Raw genomic sequence first — 18693 nt, 5'->3', positions numbered from 1 at the left:
AGAATGTGCTGTTTGAGGTTTTAATGTTCAGTTTTAAGATGCAAGAATGGTACCTCAATCCCTTTTGTGGATTCATAATCATTCAAGAAATGATTGGAGCTAACAAGAAAGAAGACTAGATGATTTGGATTGGCAAAGGCCGGGACTAAATTTCATACCAAGATGGAGGAATTGGCAATGGTACAATTTTGTAACACCTAACTTCCATGTGCGGAATAGGCCACATATGGACTGCATGTAATGTAGCTCAATAAAGTTAGTCTATATTTGAGCTTGTCTTGATTACTGTAATAGTGGTGATATGATGTTCTGAAACCTCATTGTCATCAATGTCCATATAATCATATTAAGGGCAAGATTATTACTAGATGGTGAATGAATGGAGTGACTATGGTGCTTAAGGAACTCTTTCTCAAAAGACCTTCACCCAGAGCATAAATAGGTCGTCATCGGGTTCAATGTAGCTTTGGGTGCTTCAAAGGAAAATAATGTGGGACTGCTGCATTTTCAGCCTGAGAGCTGCATTTTGCTGATCTGCTTCATCGCCATCATCAGGCTTACTTTTGGAGGAGTGCGTTTTGCTCCCTCTACTGCAGCCCAAATCATCATCAACCTAGTGGACTGCTACTGTTGCATTTTCAGGATCCCTCATCAACACACTCTTGGAGTTTCCCGTGTCTCCGATATCACTCTCAGCTCACCTCATTTCCCTCTCTCCCTTCGATCTCAAAAGCTAGCTCTACGCAAAACCTGTTGGCCTTCAGTTCTCTTGCTACTCCTCAGGGTTCAAGTATGAAAGGCAATACTAAGCCTCCCACCTTGTTTAAGAAAGTGAGAGGAAACCTGTCATTTGAGTGATGTCAGCAGGAGGGCCTCATCCGGGCCAAAACACAGCTGTACAGGTGTAGAAAATGCAATAGTAGCTGTGATGGATGATGTTGGCAAGGTGACAGAAAGTCAGAGTGATGATGCAGCAGGTTGTGGGAGGTGACGTCAGCAGGGTGGCCAGGAGCAGTGCACAACTGTATGGATGCAGAAAATGCAGCAGCAGCTGTGAGGATGATGATGTCAGCAAGGCGACTGCTCCAGGAAGGTGAAAACAGTCTGGGCAGCTGCGAATAGACCTTCACAAATGGCAATGTCCGCTAGTTAGGGCGGCAACAGCTGATGATGGTGGCAAGCTGACGACATGCAGCAGCAGCTCCAAATGGCATGTAGGCAGCAGTGTGAGGATAGGTGGCTGATGGCTGAAGGTGGCATGATGAATGCTTTTTTTTTCCTCCAAAAATAGGCTGTGTGTTAGTTTGGAAAACCCACTTGAAGTATTGCTTGATTAAGACCTTGAACGATTGCTTTTAATCATAACACAGGCCACAATTGGCATGACCTTAATATGGAAGAGCCTTCACAAACTATGGCCACTTGAAAGGGATTGGAAATTTGAACTCTGATCAGGAATGATACAGTCATCTCTTCAAGAATAGGGAGATTACACGTGAGCAATGCAATTGGATATACTCCCAACAAGCATCTAGATCACAAAAAATGTGAAATGATGTATGGAAATGGTTTACATGCTTGAATTGCAGACCAGAGATTGTTGATGCTCACATTAGCCATGGAAGCACTGAAATCCAAAGTATGATACATGTTCATGAATGGTATCATTTCTTTCAAGAATGCTCTTTTAAGATAATGAATCATGAAGCTCTTACAGTCCATGCAAAACAATCAAATGAATAGTCTATGACTATGCTTTATACTAGATTGCGGTTTATGTTTTTGGTTTTTCAAAATTTCTTCAATAAAAGGAAAAAATTTAAGGTCTTGACTCTCTAAGCTCAAGCTACCTTTCATAGAGTTTGCTAGTTCTTGAGCTTCAAATCATCCATACTTTCTTCACTCTATGCCAAAAAAGCAAAGAAGCAAGTAGAAAGCTTAAAGCTAGGTGTGGTAGCTAACCGAACCTTACCTCTTCCATTGTAGTGTGATCAATTGAGGGAAGCTCCGATAGTGTGATGATTCAAGTGTAGATCTCCCTTGGTTCATATTAGCTTGCTATTGTTCAATCCATTCACGGATGCCAATACACAATCAAAGATGAGGAAGAAGAAAAATAGAAGGAAGAGAAGGAGAAGGGAAGACTCCCAAGCTCTCACACAGACTTCCTTTCTTATTACCAAAGGCAAAGCCTCTTTCGAGATTGCTGTCACACTTGTTTTCCTCTCTCTAATACCCTATGATAATAACAAAAAGGAGAAGATAGAGAAGCAATGGCTCTTAAAGTTTACATGTAAAAGGATGATAAGTTCTATTTGTTTGAACTTTTAGATTGGATGTTATATTTACCCCTTTTTTCATTGTTGTCTAGTTGATTTGCTTATTTACAATGTCCATAGACCATGGTTTACCCATGGTATTTAAGTAGTAGTTGGACTTGCGGACTGGACTAGACCTTGTTGGATTATTTGCAATGATAAACATTTATAGGAGGCTTTTTTGCACGTACAAGAGACTTAAAAATTTCACCAAAAGTTAAATATGAATTATACAAGAGTGCATTCAACTTGAGATTCTTATAAAACCACTATTGGTTTGTTGGGGCATTCAAAAAATAGTGAAGGATTTTAAGGCACCAGGGTCTAACATCATTTTAGAAAGTATTAAGCCATTTTTTAGCATTTATTAGTTTCTTTCACTTTTTATTTTTAGGACATCCGCTTTCAATTATTGCTTCCTTTTGGATACATGAAGGTGATATGTTGAATATGAATTGTTTACATACTAAATTTCTAGATACTCCTAATAAGGACTTTAGAGAACCAAAAGAGTAAACAAATCCTTTGTGGGGAGCCTCGAGATTGAACAACGGTCATAGATTATTATAACACCCATTTAGATTTCATTATTAGGCCTTTAGGTTATGAGAGGTTGTTTGGTAGAGTACTTCTATGGTAATCAATGAGAGTATCAATAGATACTTAATGGTCCCTTTTCCAAGGGAGGATCTTGCTAGTGTCCAGTATTGAACACGGTCTTCTTTTGAGTTATTACATCAGGAGGACATGAAATTTTATTGCACATTTAAGATGTAAGTTAATTATTTCACAATGTGGGGCTCAAAACCTCAAGATATTACTTGTTTTTAAAGATAGAAGTTGTAATAAGTTATGGTTGAGATGTACTAGATAGTACATAGTGTCAAATTTTAACATAGTCCAAAGTGGTGATATTAGAGACTAAGCATTAATTAATTAATTAATGCTGGTTTAAGGGCTAATAACTACTCATGGATATTTGGGAGACAAATTGACTAAGCCAATTTTATTATTGATTGGTGGAATTATTTTTGGATATTAGAATAATTATTAAATTAATTTTTAAAATTAATATTTAAAAATTTAACTTAATAAGTTGAATAATGCTAGAAAATGGGATCAAAAGATTGTCACTTGGTAAAACTTGTCCATGCAAGTGAAAAAAACGTTTTTGGGATTTGTAAAAGTCTATCCCAATCATTATTAGAGAGGAGGCTATTAGAGAGCAAGTAGATAATATTGATATAATTTTCAACTACTATGGATTAGTCCCTCAGTGTTAGATTATCTCTTTTGCCAAATATCATCCATCATATCTATATAGGTTTTATTCAAATGTCCCAAGTAATATTGAAACTTTTGAGGGAATGAGGATGTTTAGAGATTTCTCAATGGAGATTGACTACTTTGATTAGGATTGCATGTGAGATTCTTATTGAAGCAATTAATCTCAAATGATCTTTTTTAATGTAAAATATCATTCATTCTAAGCAAACAGATTTGTTTAAGTGTATGGTATCTTAGAGAATATTTAAGCCTTTTAGAAATCTATTAATTTTTTGTGCTTTTGAAGATGAGGCATTATTATATTATGTCTCAATTTTTAGAAGGCTTATACTAGATTTGATTGGAAGTTCCTAAAATGTCCAATGTCACTATTTTTGTTTATAACAGAGGCCATGATATATTTTTTGAGGGATAATTTTATATGTATTCATGGCATTGGATTGCCCATCCAAGAATTTGAGAAGCTTTTGGATGTAGAGTTTCTAGGAGTATAACTAAATACTTAGATGGAGAAGACTAGAATTTTAGAATTTGTATGTTATGATAATGGATGCATTTTCTAGAGCCTTAGAAGCTCTTATTAATTGTTACAAATCTTATGGAATTTGGGTTTGTGACATCCACAACTAGATTGGAGGAGACATGAAGACTTTACTTCAGTTCCTTGCAGCACTTTAGTGACATATCTTAGTCATCATGTGGGAATTGTTATTATCTTAAGAGTTGTAGTCAACACCCTTACTCTTGAGCATTATATAGAAGCTTCTCTATCGGAGCAAGATGAGACTTTCTCTAGCAAGGAAGGTAGTGATCGTGGCTAACTAGGTTCTACTTGCCGTAATGAATTACTTCTTGTTGGCCATTCTCCAAATCATACATTAGAAAGCTGAATTGAGTCCTAATGAATTATTTTTGGATCAAATGGAGATGGAAGTCCAACAAGAGTTGGACCAACAAGAGTTGGTCTTGCTTATGGATGACAATGATCGGTTAGTTCATTAGAATTGTTATTTGGTCAAATGGAGATGGAAGTCCGGTCTTGCTCATGGATGACAATGATCGGCTAGTTCATTAGAATTGTTAGCAAATTTGAGATCTAAGGGTTTGTAGAGGTCTTGTCAAATTTTGTGGCTACTATAAAGAGAACCTAGAGATTTATATGTGCATGATGTCACCAAATAGCTTCCACTATGGTTGAAGAGATGTGAGAGTCTCTTCTCTTCGACCATTTATGTAAGACAAAAACATGCCATATTTATTGATCTACAGAGAGAGACTTTAGGATATTAAAAGGACCAAAGTCATTACAGAGGGCATTATGGAGGTGGTATCTTGAGAGTTGAGGATTGATATAAACACATCTTGGACTTGGATTGGGCTCTTTATCAAATGAGATATTCTTCTTGTAGTGGTTGCCACTAGTGGAGGTATATATTTTCAGTATAGAAGAATGATACTCAATAGAGAGGATTTGGACCAATCAAAGTTTGTTGGATGCTTTTAATAGAGGATTAGGATGCTGACTCATTGTCACAACAATAGCACATGTTTAGATATGACCTTGTGATGTGCATGATGAATGATTGGAGTTATTGAATGTATAGGAGTAGCCTATAGGCCTCTCTAGAAATCATAGTGGGACCTTGGGGAGAGGATTTGGAGGGATCTCTTTGTATGATATTAACCCCTAAGAAATCGAGTCTACAAAATTCTAGAGAGGTACTTTGAGACAACATAATGTTTTCTCAAGTAGATTCATCTATTGGGAAGAGTAAGACATCAATTTTACAAATTGGAAAAAGCCCTAAAGATATTGAAGGATGTGTAGTGAGGGAGAGGCATGGAGATTGAGGCAGAAAGTTATGTGCAGTGAGAGATAGAGAGAGTGCGAGAGCAGAGTAGAGAGTGAACACGTTTATAGATACAATGACGAGTGTGTACCTTTAGGTTTTTAGATAGATATGTGTAAGTACAAGTGCTAAGGGTGTGTTCACATCCGAGCACATTTAAAAGGCACGAGATCTTTATTTCCAGCAACCTCCCACCTAAAGGCAATGTGCCTTAAGAGGAGAAAAGAATCAACTAAGTCTAGGTATGTACAAAGCTGAAATACATATATCTATCCAACTCCCATCATTTGTCGGCAATGAGCAAACCGCTCTAGTGGAAGACCCTTCGTGAGAAGGTCTGCAGGGTTATCATCTGTAGGCACTTTGACAAGCTCAATGCTTTTGCTATCAAGTACATCTCTAATGAAGTGGTACTTCACATGTATGTGCTTTTTCTTTGCATGAAATACAGGATTCCGTGCTAGCATGATAGCACTTTGACTATCACAATGGAGAACATGTAACTCTGTGATGCCAAGCTCTCCCACCAGATGTGAAAGCCATAAAGTCTCCTTGCATGCCTCAGATTGGCATCCACATACTCTGCCTCTGTAGTAGACAATGCAACATACTTTTGTAGCCTAGAGATCCAAGAGATTGCTTCTCATGTGAAAGTAAACATATACCTAGAAGTGGACTTCCTGCAGTTCACATGACTAGCATAGTTTGCATCCGTAAAGCCAACAACAGATGCCTTCTGTTTTCCAAAGTAGATGCACAACTTCTTTGTGCCTTTAATGTATCTCATAATACCTTTCACTGCATCCCAATGCTTCTTGCCAGGGGTTGCTATGTATCTGCTAATCACTCCCAATGCAAAGGCAATGTCAGGACATGTAACAAGCATATTATACATCAAATTGCCAACAGCTGAAGCAATGGTATCTTGGCCATTTCATATGGAGGCAATGGAATCCTAATTGTTTTCCTCTCCCCTCCATATTGAAACGCTGTAAAACTTTGGAGATATACTCTTGCTGAGATAGATAGAGTAAGCTTTTCGATCTCTCTTTGAGCATTCGCATGCCAAGAATGTGATTTACATAATCAAGATGCTTCATGTCAAAGCTGCTATGAAGACTTTGCTTCAATGAATCCAATGCTTGAGTATCCCTGCCAACAATCAGCATGTCATCAACATACAAAACCGAAATAATCAGGCTGCCATTTGCTGCCTTCTTGGTGTGCAAGCAGTGATTCACTTGACTTCTATGAAAGCCTTGGGACTACATGAATGTATCAAACTTATGATACCATTCTCTTGGTGTTTGTTTCAGCCCATACAAACTTCTTTTGAGTTTACATACAATTTTTTCTTTCCCTTGTTCAACAAACCCTTCAGGCTACTGCATATATATGTCCTCATATAGATCACCATGTAAAAACATTCAACAAACCCTTCAGGCTACTGCATATATATGTCCTCATATAGATCACCATGTAAAAACACAGTCTTTACATCCATCTGTATGAGCTCTATATCCTCAACTACAACCAAACCCAAAATGGTTCTCAATGTAGTCATCTTGACTACAGGAGAGAAAATCTCATCAAAGTTAATTCCATGCTCCTGCTTGTACCCCTTTGCAACCAATCTTGCTTTGTACTTTGGTGAGGAACCAGAAGTGACCATCTTGTAAACCCATTTGCATGGAAGGGTTTTCTGCCCTTTAGGCAACTGCACCAAGTCCCAAGTGCCATTTTTTTCAAGAGATTCCATCTCTGACAACATGGCTTTGTACCATTTTTTGCTGTTCTGTCTGTCCATTGCTTCCTTGAAGCAAGATGGTTCACCATAGTCTGTCAACATGAAATAATGAGCCACATTAATTGCACCAGGAACAAACCTGTTAGGTTGTCTAGTAGCCCTAGAGGATCTCCTAACCCAATGGTCATTGTTTGCTGGCTGTTCCAGCAAATTTCCATTTTCAGCATGCTATCCTGGCATTTCAGTCTGCAAATTAGCATTAAGAGCTTGCTGCCTTGCCTGTTCTTACACATGTAATGGCTCATTTTCGTGGGCAATAGCTGGTTGATCATTTCCAGCATCATTTTTGCATTCACAGGTTCATTTACAGCAGGTATTTGCTGTTGTACAACATGCATATTTTGTTGTCCAAAAGATATTTTTTCCCGGAATACAACCCTACGGACCTCCTTAGTCTTTTCGGGTTGTTTGTGCATGTGATCTTCTTGGAAGATAACGTCATTGCTGCGTACTACTTTCCTTTTCTTGGGATCCCACAGTCTATACCCCATTTCACTCTCGTCACCATATCTTAGGAAAATGCATTTACAGGACTTTGGCTCAAGTTTGCTGCAGTTTTCTTTACGAATGTGCACAAAAGCCTTGCAGCCAAACACTTTCAGATGAGCATATAAAGGTGGCTTGCTCGACCACGCTTCTTGGGGAACTCCCTCCCCCTCGAAAGACCTGTTTGGTGATCGATTAATTAAGTGAACGGTTGTCATAACAACCTCTACCCAAAAATCATGGAGTAATGCAGCATGAGACAGCATCGTACAGACCTTATTCTGTATGGTCGGATTCATATGCTCTGCAATTCCATTTTGGGGCAGATTATGAGGGGCAGTGAGCTCCCTCTTTATCCCTTTGCTGTCACAAAATGCATGAAAGGCCTTGGACACATATTTCCCACCATTGTCAGAGCGAAGACACTTAAGTGTTATCTGCCTGATTTTTAGCCAATGCCAAGAATTTTTTAAACTTATCAAGCATTGCATCCTTGCTATGAATGTGATAAACCCATACCTTGCGTGTAGCATCATCGACAAATGTGACAAAATATTTTTTTCCCCCTAAAGATAATCTTAGTATTTCATATACATCTGAATGTACTAACTCTAGAGGAGAAGATTTCAAAGAAAGAGACTTTTTGTGAGAAGTCTGTGCATGTTTGCCATAAATGCAATGATCACAATGCTTAAAATCAGCATAACAAAGACAAGGCAAGCAATCCAAACGAGAAAGCACTTTCATTCTTGTTTGACTCATGTGTCCCAATTAGCCATGCCACAAAGAAACGCTTGGCTACTCGGTCACGGCAACAACATGGTTAGGCACACTAGATACATGAAGTGGATACAAAGTATCACTCTTGCAACCTTTGGCAATAACCCTAGATCACTTAAAGATCTTCCATTTTCCAGTACCAAAGGTGGTATGAAAACCATTATCATCTAGCTGCCCTGTGCTTAGCAAGCTCTTCTTGAGTTGAGGTATATGTCGTATATGCTCAAATGTAAAGACAGAGCCATGCTGAAACTGTAATTGCACACTACCAATACCTGCAATCTCACATACATAGTTGTCCCCAAGATGGACAACACCATGTCGACCCCCTGGATAGGTGGAAAACCACTCACGATGAGGGGTGACATGAAAGGAAGCACTTGAATCAAGAATCCAGGTATGCATGTCATCATCTGTATCTGCAACAAGTAAAGCATGTGCACCAAAGTGTGAAGAGACAAAGAGTACATCACTTCCATTGTCACTGTCATGTAGTCACCTCTTCAATTTTTACATTGCTCTTTTTAAGATGACTGTCATTCTTCTCTTCCTTGCTATCATTGGTCCTTTTGCCTTTTCCTTTCTCTTTTTTCCATTTGTAGCAGTCATGTTTAAAGTGACCCTTCTTTTCACAATGATGCCATTCAACATCTTTGCCAGGTGATTTACTGCGTCCCTTTCCATCATATTTGCCCTTTTGCTATAATCTGTCCCTAGTATGCAAAGCACTGGAAGATTTGTTGGATGCATTGTTCTGCCGATTCATCTTTTCCATAGGTAGAGCACTCTCTACATCAGCATATAATAGGATTACATTAGAATTGCTCATAGCAGTCCTAAATGTATCCCAACTCTTTGATTGTGTGCAAAGTAAGAAAGTAGCCTTAAATTCCTCATCAACATGAACTTCAAGGCAACCAATTGGCTGAAAATGGAGTTAAACTCACTCAAGTGAGTAGACATTGCTATAGCCTCTTTCATACGCAAAACCATAAGCTTTTTCAGCCAATACACTTTGCTTGCAGTACTCTTTTGTGCATACAGTTCTTCCAGTCTAGTCTATATAGCATATGCAAAATCCAAACCTTCAATGTTGAAGAGCAAGGCATCAGAAATCGATAGCTCTATGGTTGAGCGTGCAAGCTCATTCAACTCATCTCAATCGCCTTGATCCATGTCCACGAGCTTTGCCCCTTTGGTTTTCATCGGCTTTGCCTGCTTCTTTTGTAACAGGATATTGTAGCACTGTTTTTGCCAAACTACAAAATTATGTGTACCTTCAAGCTTCTTTATGCGCATCAAATTATTGCTATCATTGCTGCCAGCCTTGATTTTTAGCCCAAATTTGACAAAAAAACCAGCAAATGTAGGCCCAAACTATTACCCAAGTGACCAAGGTACAAAGGAGTATCAATTAACTATAAATGACCATGTAAAAGTACATATTTCAGATCTGTAATTAAATTTTTAGGAGCACCAAACCATGTGCTACAGCATTATCCAACTAATTACAGTTGTTCCAAGGGCATATGCATCACATTACATGAGAAATCCCAAAATTTCAGTTGCAATTTCTGTTGTGCATGTATCCACAGGCATAAAATTTGACACGAACGGTAAACAGCTCCAAGATTTTGTGCTCAAAGCATCAAACACACATCTGTATTTCCTATGTTATGCATAGGACAAGCCAATTTTGCCAAAATAGAGAAATTTTAGCAAAACCCCCAAATTTTACCAAGTGTTGATGTCCAAATTGCGCGGAATCCAACTTGCATGTACATAAAATGCCCAAATGCAGCACATATTTTGCCCAAACTGGAAAAGCCCCAAATTGCACGGGGTCCAATGTGCCTCGATGTCAAGAAATTGGGTTAATTTCAGCCCAATTTGCGCATGTACATGAAAAGCCACAAATGTTGGGGACAAAATGTCAAATTCCTGCAATTTTTGAGACATATATAAATGTTGCAGCTTGCTCACACCAAATCTGGATAAATCCCCAAAATTTTCCAAGTCTTGCGTGCACTAATTTCAATGAAATTGAAAGAATTTCACTAAAATGTGAAAAGCCCCAAAATTCCCGGGCAAATGTGCAGTGACTTTGCAATTTTTGAGTCAGATTGTCCAATTCTGTGTTGATATCCCCAAATTTGGAAAAAGCCCCAAATTTGTGGGCCAATTTTGCACAAATATGAGATTTTGTGCGTACACCCGCGAAACCCCATCAAAAGGGGTAGAATTTGATTTTTCCTTTGAAAGAAAGGGGAATAATAGGAACATGACGGGGTCCATTGACCCACGTCCACGTTAGGCATCACGTCGCCTACCCAGGCAGCGCTGTCCCGTTGGTTGCACTCGTCAATGCCCTCCCGCTGGTCCACGACTAATCCAAACGATTGCTGCTCCTGTTGTCGCTTGGTCTCCAGCATGTCGCCTGTCGATTGTGCTTGCAGCTGTCCACGATGCTTGACGAATTGCTTGTCAAATAGTCCCGTAAGGTAGGCTACGTTTGCTTGCAGCCTGTTAAGTCTACTGACTGTTGCCCTGTCAGTGACCGGCCAACGACTCTTGCTTGCACCTAACTGCCTATTGACACTCGTCGAGTCCACCTGGGACTCATGCAACACCTGAGTTATCTCTTACCTGCTCTGATACCAGTTTGTAGTGAGGGGGAGGCACGAAGATCGAGCAGACAGTCGTTACATGTAGTGAGAGACAGAGAGAGTGCGAGAGAGTAGAGTAGAGAGTGAGTACATTTACAGGTACAATGACGAGTGTGTACCTTTAGGATTTTAGAGAGATATATATATATATATATATATATATGTGTGTGTGTGTGTGTGTGTGTGTGTGTGTGTGTGTGTGTGTGTGTGTGTGTGTGTGTGTGTGTGTGTGTGTGTGTGTGTGTGTGTGTGTGTGTGTGTGTGTGTGTGTGTGTGTGTGTGTGTGTGTGTGTGTGTGTGTGTGTGTGTGTGTGTGTGTGTGTGTGTAAGTACAAGTGCTAAGGGTGTGTTCACACCCGATTACATTTAAAAGGCATGAGGCCTTTATTCCCAACAGGATGTTCCCTTCTTCTAATACACCATCAAATTGAAGAAGAGGATCCATAGAACTAGGATGAGAGTAAGCCGCCGTACCTAGCATTTGATTGAAAGGATATATTATGAGCATTCCAAGCTAGATTTTTGAGAAGTTTAGGTGATAGCCTACTGTTTCTCTAGTTACTAGGAAACAAAAGCCCAACATGTTGCATGGGCTTGGTTATGGTAGGGTCTCAATTGCTTGTGTTAGATATAGAAAACCGAGACAAACATGAATTGTGTATTGGATTGCCTTAAGGCTAAGGAGGTTTGGAGAAGAGCCCTCAAGATGGTGTTTCATGGCACATCAAAAACTATGATCAATGAGATGTGGGGGATGGTTGGTTGGGTCATAAACTAAGGCCTAACTTGTGTATAGCAGAATGTACAAGAGAGCTATTCTTACCTCGTGCTAGCATAACTCTTGAGAAAGATTGCTACCCAAATGTTTCACAGTTACAATGGACTCATGGGCATCGCCACAAATGAAACCCAATAGCTAGCATTATTGTGTGGTTTATTTGGATTGTAGAATATAGTCATGCCATATATTTATTAAACATCTTCATTTTAGAGACTCTCCAAGGTTTGGATAGAGATTGTCTACTCTCTTTATGGAAGATGGGAGAGGCTAGAGGGTGACTCAGATACCACTGGTGCGCAGATCGGATGCTGTATGCTCACGTAGTGAATGCCGGAAGGTCCCCAAGAACAATGGAACTCTACTTTTTGCACAAATTACAAGGTAAAAAGCATGAACGACAAGAGCAAAAGACAAATTGGGTGCAATCTCCCCCCATGCCTTGAGCCATAAGATCATCCATATGTGGTTCCGTCATCCTACAAAACTCAAAAGACCTTTCTCACTCAAAATCAAGTTAGCGGGATGAGCGTAGCTCAAGTTCGGGAAGACAAGGCTTATGTATTTTTGGGTATAGCTTTCACAATCTTCAAAAAATCTGCATTTTATCCTTCTTCGTATGCTGAAAATGCTTCAGCAAACCTGCGTATGGGTAGAGTACCTTCCAATGAACAACTTTGCAGTTCGGACTTTCTGCACAGGAACAGCCCTTCTAGGAGTTTTGAACACAAGTCAGTTCTGACTCCAGTTGACTTGTCTGACTTGCAGAGTTGCAGACTTGCAGAACTTAGTCGATTTACAGAACTTACAGAACTTGACCTGCTTTAGGTGAAAGGCTATGAGGAAAGATGCTTTTCTTAAGATCTAGGAGCTTAGCAATTTCTTTCATCTGACGCCAAGCACGATTTAACATTATAGACATCCGGATTGGTTATTCATTTTAGATTTGTAATATATTTCTCTTTTCTATAGATTTTTGTTCCTTACATGGTTGTTTTTGTGCTTTGCACTGGGATATATTGTCTCAAGTAATTTGTTGATTGATCATTTTTTTTGTAGATAAAAATTGGCACTCGTTTGTGGAAAACTAAATGTCATGACATTTTTGTTGTGCCTATTTTAGCAGCCATCTTTTTAAGAGTGGTGTGTCTGCTTAATTCGGTTATATGTTCTGGTGGAAATACAAGAAGCTTAGATGGAAGCTATCATAATATCCATGTGTTAGGGAATGGGCTGGAGAGGAAGAAAGAGAAGAGAGAGACTATAGAAGAGAGAGAGGATGAGGTGCAAAAGAGAGAGAAAGAGAGTGATGAGGAGAGAGAAATACTAGGAAAGGAGAGGGAAAGAAAGAGAGAGAAGGCAGCCATGAAAGCTGAGAAAGAGAGAAGATCAAGGAGACTTGTATTATAACAATGATAGTGAAAAAATCAAGTCCTTACACCTTTTATACCGACCATTGTAGTTGATATTTGATCCCCATTATTTTATTTCTCCCTCAATTACATTCTATCCCCACCCAAAAGTTTTTGCCCTAAAAAACAAGTTGGGCACTTAGTACAAAAGACAGGGTGGGGCAGACCAGAGTACTATTTTATTGTAGGCCTCACAAGGGTGATCTAATGGGATAAGGGGTAATTGTTGATGTATAAAGGGTCATTGATCACATATGATGTATGGGTATGATTGGGGAATGATAAAATTTAAATCTTGACCCATATTCTCTAAGAAAATGAAGGTTGTAGGCAATGGAAAGCATGCTGTCTACTACAGGATCCTGTTGTAGTAAATCTGAGATAACTTTCTGTAGAGAACTCTGATCAAGGTGTTTGATACATGGAAACAGAGCTCTTAAGGAGTACTTTTAGCTTGTGTATGGGACCTAATGTTGTCCAAAATTTAGAATAAAATCTAGTTCAAAATAGAAGGCTGCTTGCAAGCTTACTGGATTGGAACATGCCACAATGAGTTAAATTTCAGCCAAATTGGCTTCCAAGAGATGGGGGGAACTCTTCCACAACTATAGTTGGCATCCAAGAAGCTTTCTCAAGTGGTAAACCCTGCCACTTTATCAAACACTCCATGATGGACCGAGTATGAAGCTTCTTTTCTCTTTGGTCAATGATCGCCTCTAGAATGTATTGAATGATGCCTTCTTCATCCACGGGGGGAAGCTCCTCTATGTAATCCAGTGATGATCCAATAAAGGGCTTGAGGTGACTAAAATGAAAGACATTGTGAATCCTAGTAGAAGGGGATAATTCCAATCGATATGCTAAGTCACCCACTCTCTTCATGATCTTGTAAGGCATGTAGAATATGTGAGCTAGTTTGTTGTTAGATCCGTCTTTAAGAGTGGCATACCTAGACTTAGGCACTTTCAATAAAAAAAATTCCCTTCTTGAAACTCAATGTCTTGTCTCTTCACATGAGCATAAAGCTTCATTTGATCTTGAGCTTTCTTCGAATTTAGTTTGCATTGTTGAAGTAAGGCTTGCATTTGATCCAATTCTTCTTTACTATGAGGATTGATATTGTCATTGAAAATGACTGTCGGAAGAGGGATCTTGTATCCATATAAAGCCTTAAAAGGGGAAACTCCAATGTTGGAGTATCCATATAAAGCCTTAAAAGGGGAAACTCCAATGTTGGAATGAGTGGAGTTATTGTAGGCAAACTTAGTCAAGTGTAGCCAAGAGTCCCATGCATGCTGAACATCATAGCAAAAATGCCTCAAGTAAGTTTCCAGCCATTTATTAACCCTCTCTGTTTGGTCATCCGTCTGTGGGTGATAGGTTGTAGAGGGAGCCAATTGAGTGTCCATTGAGCTGAATACCCCCTGCCAAAAGTTGCTTATGAATTTGGCATCCCTATCATGTACTATGACCTGCAGTAATCCATGCAATTTAAACACATATTCCATGAGCTGGTTGGCTACTTGTGATGCAGTATATTGGACTTTTGTAGGAAAAAAATGAGGTGCCTTAGTAAGTCTGACCACCACTACATAAATGCTATTCCACCCTTTCTTGGTGAGAGGCAAACCTGTGATAAAGTCCATAGTGATGTGTGTCCATTTGCCTTAAGGAATGGGTAGTGGTTGTAACAACCCACTTGGCTTTAATGTGTTGTCCTTGTTTTGTTGACATGGCACACAAATTAAGACAAATTTCTTGACATATCCCCAAAGGCCTTTTCAAAGAAAACTTTTTGCAATTTTATCATACGTTTTAAACACCCCTAAATGGCCAGCTGTAGGTGATGAATGCATCTCTTGCATGATCTTTTGCTTGAATGGGGAAGTGTATGAAATAGAATTTTTCCTTGAAATCATAAGAGGTCATTTTTTAGTTGAAATGGGGAGTTCTCCTCATAATGACATTGTTGTAATTTTTGAAAAATATGGTTGAAATCAACATCCAACAATAGGCCTCCTGACGCTCATCTATCCAGTCATTGTGAAGTTCCATGATAGTTGAGACCTTGCATGCCCACATTCTTGATAGGGAATCGGCCACTACATTGTCCTTCTCACGTGTATGTGTGATATCAAAATTATAGTTCTGCAAAGTGGCTACCCACCTACGTTGCTTGGGAGTGAGATTAGACTCAAATAAGAAATACTTGAGTACCCTATGGTCACTTTTGACTCTAAATTGACTACCATATAAATAATGGTGCCACTTTTTAATAGCATGAAGGATTGCCAACATTTCTTGGTCATAGACATTTATCACCCTCTCATCTTTAGCAAGTTTACGACTTTTAAATGCGATTACCCCATGTTCCTGTAAAAGTATTGCACCTATACCCCTCCCACTATATCACACTGTATAGTGAACTCCTTGGAAAAGTCAAGGCAGACTAGAATTGGGGCTGAAGTGAGTAAGTCCTTTGATTGGTTGAAGCTCCTATCTAGAACAACATCCCAGAAAAATGCTTCCTTAAGTCTGTTAGTAAGAGGAGCTACAATAGTTGCATAATGCGTGATAAACTTGCGATAGGAGGAAAGACCGAGAAATCCTCTCAATGAGGCAGTGTTTGCAAGGGTAGAGGCCAGTCTCTAACACATTGCACTTTCTTTGGGTTAGTCTTAATGCATGCCTCACTAACAATACGACCCAAGCACTCTACCTCAGTCTGCATAAAAGAGCATTTTGACTCCATGGCAAAAATTCTATGGTGTCTCAGTATATCAAACACCTGTCTCATGTATGAGAGATGAGCTTCCAATGAATGGTTATAGATAAGGATATCGTAAAAAAAACCAGCACAACTCTGAATAAAAATGGATGAAGTATCTTGTTCATTAAGCTCTGAAAAGTTGCAGGTGTATTGGTCATCCAAATGGCATGACTAAGAAACGATAAAGTCCTCGATCAATCCTGAATGTTGTTTTAACCTCATCCCCTTCACGCATACAGATCTGATGATAGCCAGATCTTAAATCAATCTTTGTAAAGTACCTAGTCCCCTTGAGTTCATCAAGCAGATCATCCATCCTAGGTATGGGATACCTATTCTTCACAATAATCTTGTTTAAATCTCGAGAATCAATACACATCGTGAATGAGCCATCTTTCTTCTTGACTAGTAAAGCAGGTGAAGCATACACGGATGAGCTAGGCTCGATGAATCCCCTATCCTTCCTTAATCTGATTAGCAACCTCTTCTCTTTCACATTTGGACAATCTTTACATTGGTTTATTCACTGGCTTCAAATGTGGCTCTAAATCTATGGGATGGTCAACTGCTCTTTTGGGGGGTAGTGTTGTGGATAATTGAAACAAGTCCTTATACTCTTCAAGGAGGGCTTTTAATGTTGAATGATTCACTGTTTTGCTGGGCTGATCTGAAGTATCCTTATTTAACTGCAGTACAAAGAGTTTGGAACATCTCTTAAACTCTTTCTTGAGTTGTTTGGTGGTAATGAGCTAAAATTCAGTTCTGTTTTGGATTCCTTGCAGATGAATGAGTTGTCCAGCACTAACAAACTCCATGTACAGCAATGAGAAATCCATGGTAATTGTGCCTAAAGTTTTCAGCTAGTCACAACCCAAGTCTACATTTATAGGCCCCATCTCTAATGCAATTAAATCCATTTGCTGTCCAAAATTTTCAGCCAGTTGTATATGCACAGTAGGGCACATTTGAGTGTTTATTTCCTCATCTCCTTTGGCAACTTGCACCTTAAGAGGTTGCTGTAATTCTGTGAGAAAACACTTCAGCTTATCCATGTCTGCTCTATTGATGAAGCTATGTATACTGTCACTATCTATTAGTATAAACACATCCTTGCCATGAATTTTGCCTTGCATGTGCAGTGTAGTAGGACTTCTTGATCCTTTCCAAGTATCCAATGAGATAGAACAAAGAATGGTAGCATATAAGTCACTCTTTCGACCTGCATCCAAAGACATATGACCACTTATGTTAAAGGAAAGGTGTCTATGGGGTCAACGAACTCTTCTTGACCAAGTTCCTCATCAATATCATTAGTTTCAATAGCCATCAGTAAGGTATTTGCATCCTCAAATACCAACATACTTTGAACCCTTGCTCTTGCATTTCGACATGCACATTTTGTGGCATGTTTAGTTGTATCACTAACTCTTTGCAGTCCTTCTGTAAATGACCTTTCTTCCCACAATGATAACATTGGGACTTCGACTTCTTCTTTGAACCCCTCTCTAAAGCTGCAAGAGCCTCACTAGGACATGATGTGCAAAACTAACAAGAGTCGATGATGTTTGCACCCTCAAAGCATTCGCCACTCCATCGAACATTGAAGGGAGTTTGGAGAGTATGAGTCCAATAAAATGAGGCTTTGGAAGGGTAGATTGCATTTGCCGAAGTTGGTCTTGGATTTGGGTCATATGAAGTAGAAAAGACTAGATAGTATCTTTGGCTTGTAACAAAATTTGTTGTATTTGTCCATAAAGAGCAATTGCCCTTATAGTGGAAGGTGCAATGTACATCGGTTGCAACATCATCCATACTTTAAAAGATGTCCTGCAAGAGGTAACCGCTTGTAGGAATTCTTTGGAAATACACCGAATTAAGGCTGAGTAAGCACGAGCATCATTCGAATCCCATGTAAGCACCGCTTCCTCATGATTGTCTTCATCAAAATCAGTTGAAGCAAGAGAAGGCCAGTGAGGACATTCAATAGCTCCGCAAACCATATACCATAAACGCTTTTGTCTAAACCAAGCCTTTATTGCATCACTCCATGTAAGATTATCAAGTCCGTGTAACTTATCATTAGTGGATGTGCATGAAGGAGCCATCTGTAGAGAATTTAGAAGAGAAGTAGAGAAAAGAAGGTATTTGGAGAGGAAACACAGTCAAACTACAAGCACAGATTACAGAAAATGAGAGTTCACATGTAGTATTCACCAAAATCTGACCAAACAAGAAGAAATCTGCTACGAAAAGTCAAAAATTAAGCCAAAAACTGTTTGAAATAGCAAAAATGCTGTGAAAATGCAGTCGCCCAGTTAGGAGAAGATGCAGAAACACCAAAATGTAGGCTAGAATTGACACGTAGATAGTAGAGGGACTAACACACGCTATACGGATGTTGATGTAAGCAAAAACACAGGTAAAATAGGTCGCTTGGTTGGAGCACTAGTCGCCTAAGCAATGGCCAACAAAGAAAATATAGGAGCATAGATCCTGAGCTCTGATACCATGTTAGAAGTGGATTTCATCACTAGTTTGC

At 39.2% G+C, this 18693-nt stretch overlaps 1 protein-coding gene across 5 annotated transcripts in view; it reads left to right on the top strand.

Annotated features, from left to right (window-relative positions):
- Positions 1–17162, top strand: part of LOC148010769 (histone-lysine N-methyltransferase ATXR6-like) — a 139644-nt gene extending 122482 nt beyond the window's left edge. The window contains exon 7 of one of the 5 annotated variants that reach the window (XM_087671210.1): positions 16937–17162. In XM_087671210.1, coding sequence (XP_087527336.1) covers positions 16937–16944 — 8 coding nt within the window. In that variant the 3' untranslated portion in view covers positions 16945–17162. The other 4 variants (XM_087671211.1, XM_087671208.1, XM_087671212.1 and 1 more) reach the window with 4 other exon arrangements.
- Positions 17163–18693: the final 1531 nt, after the last annotated feature.

The sequence above is a fragment of the Lygodium microphyllum genome, chromosome 29 (assembly GCF_053477565.2).
Source record: "Lygodium microphyllum isolate KBCC chromosome 29, Lygodium_microphyllum_v1.1.10, whole genome shotgun sequence".
In the NCBI taxonomy this organism is placed as follows: domain Eukaryota; kingdom Viridiplantae; phylum Streptophyta; class Polypodiopsida; order Schizaeales; family Lygodiaceae; genus Lygodium; species Lygodium microphyllum.
The sequence above is the reverse complement of the archived record's forward strand: the minus strand, read 5'-3'. Positions and strand labels throughout refer to the sequence as shown.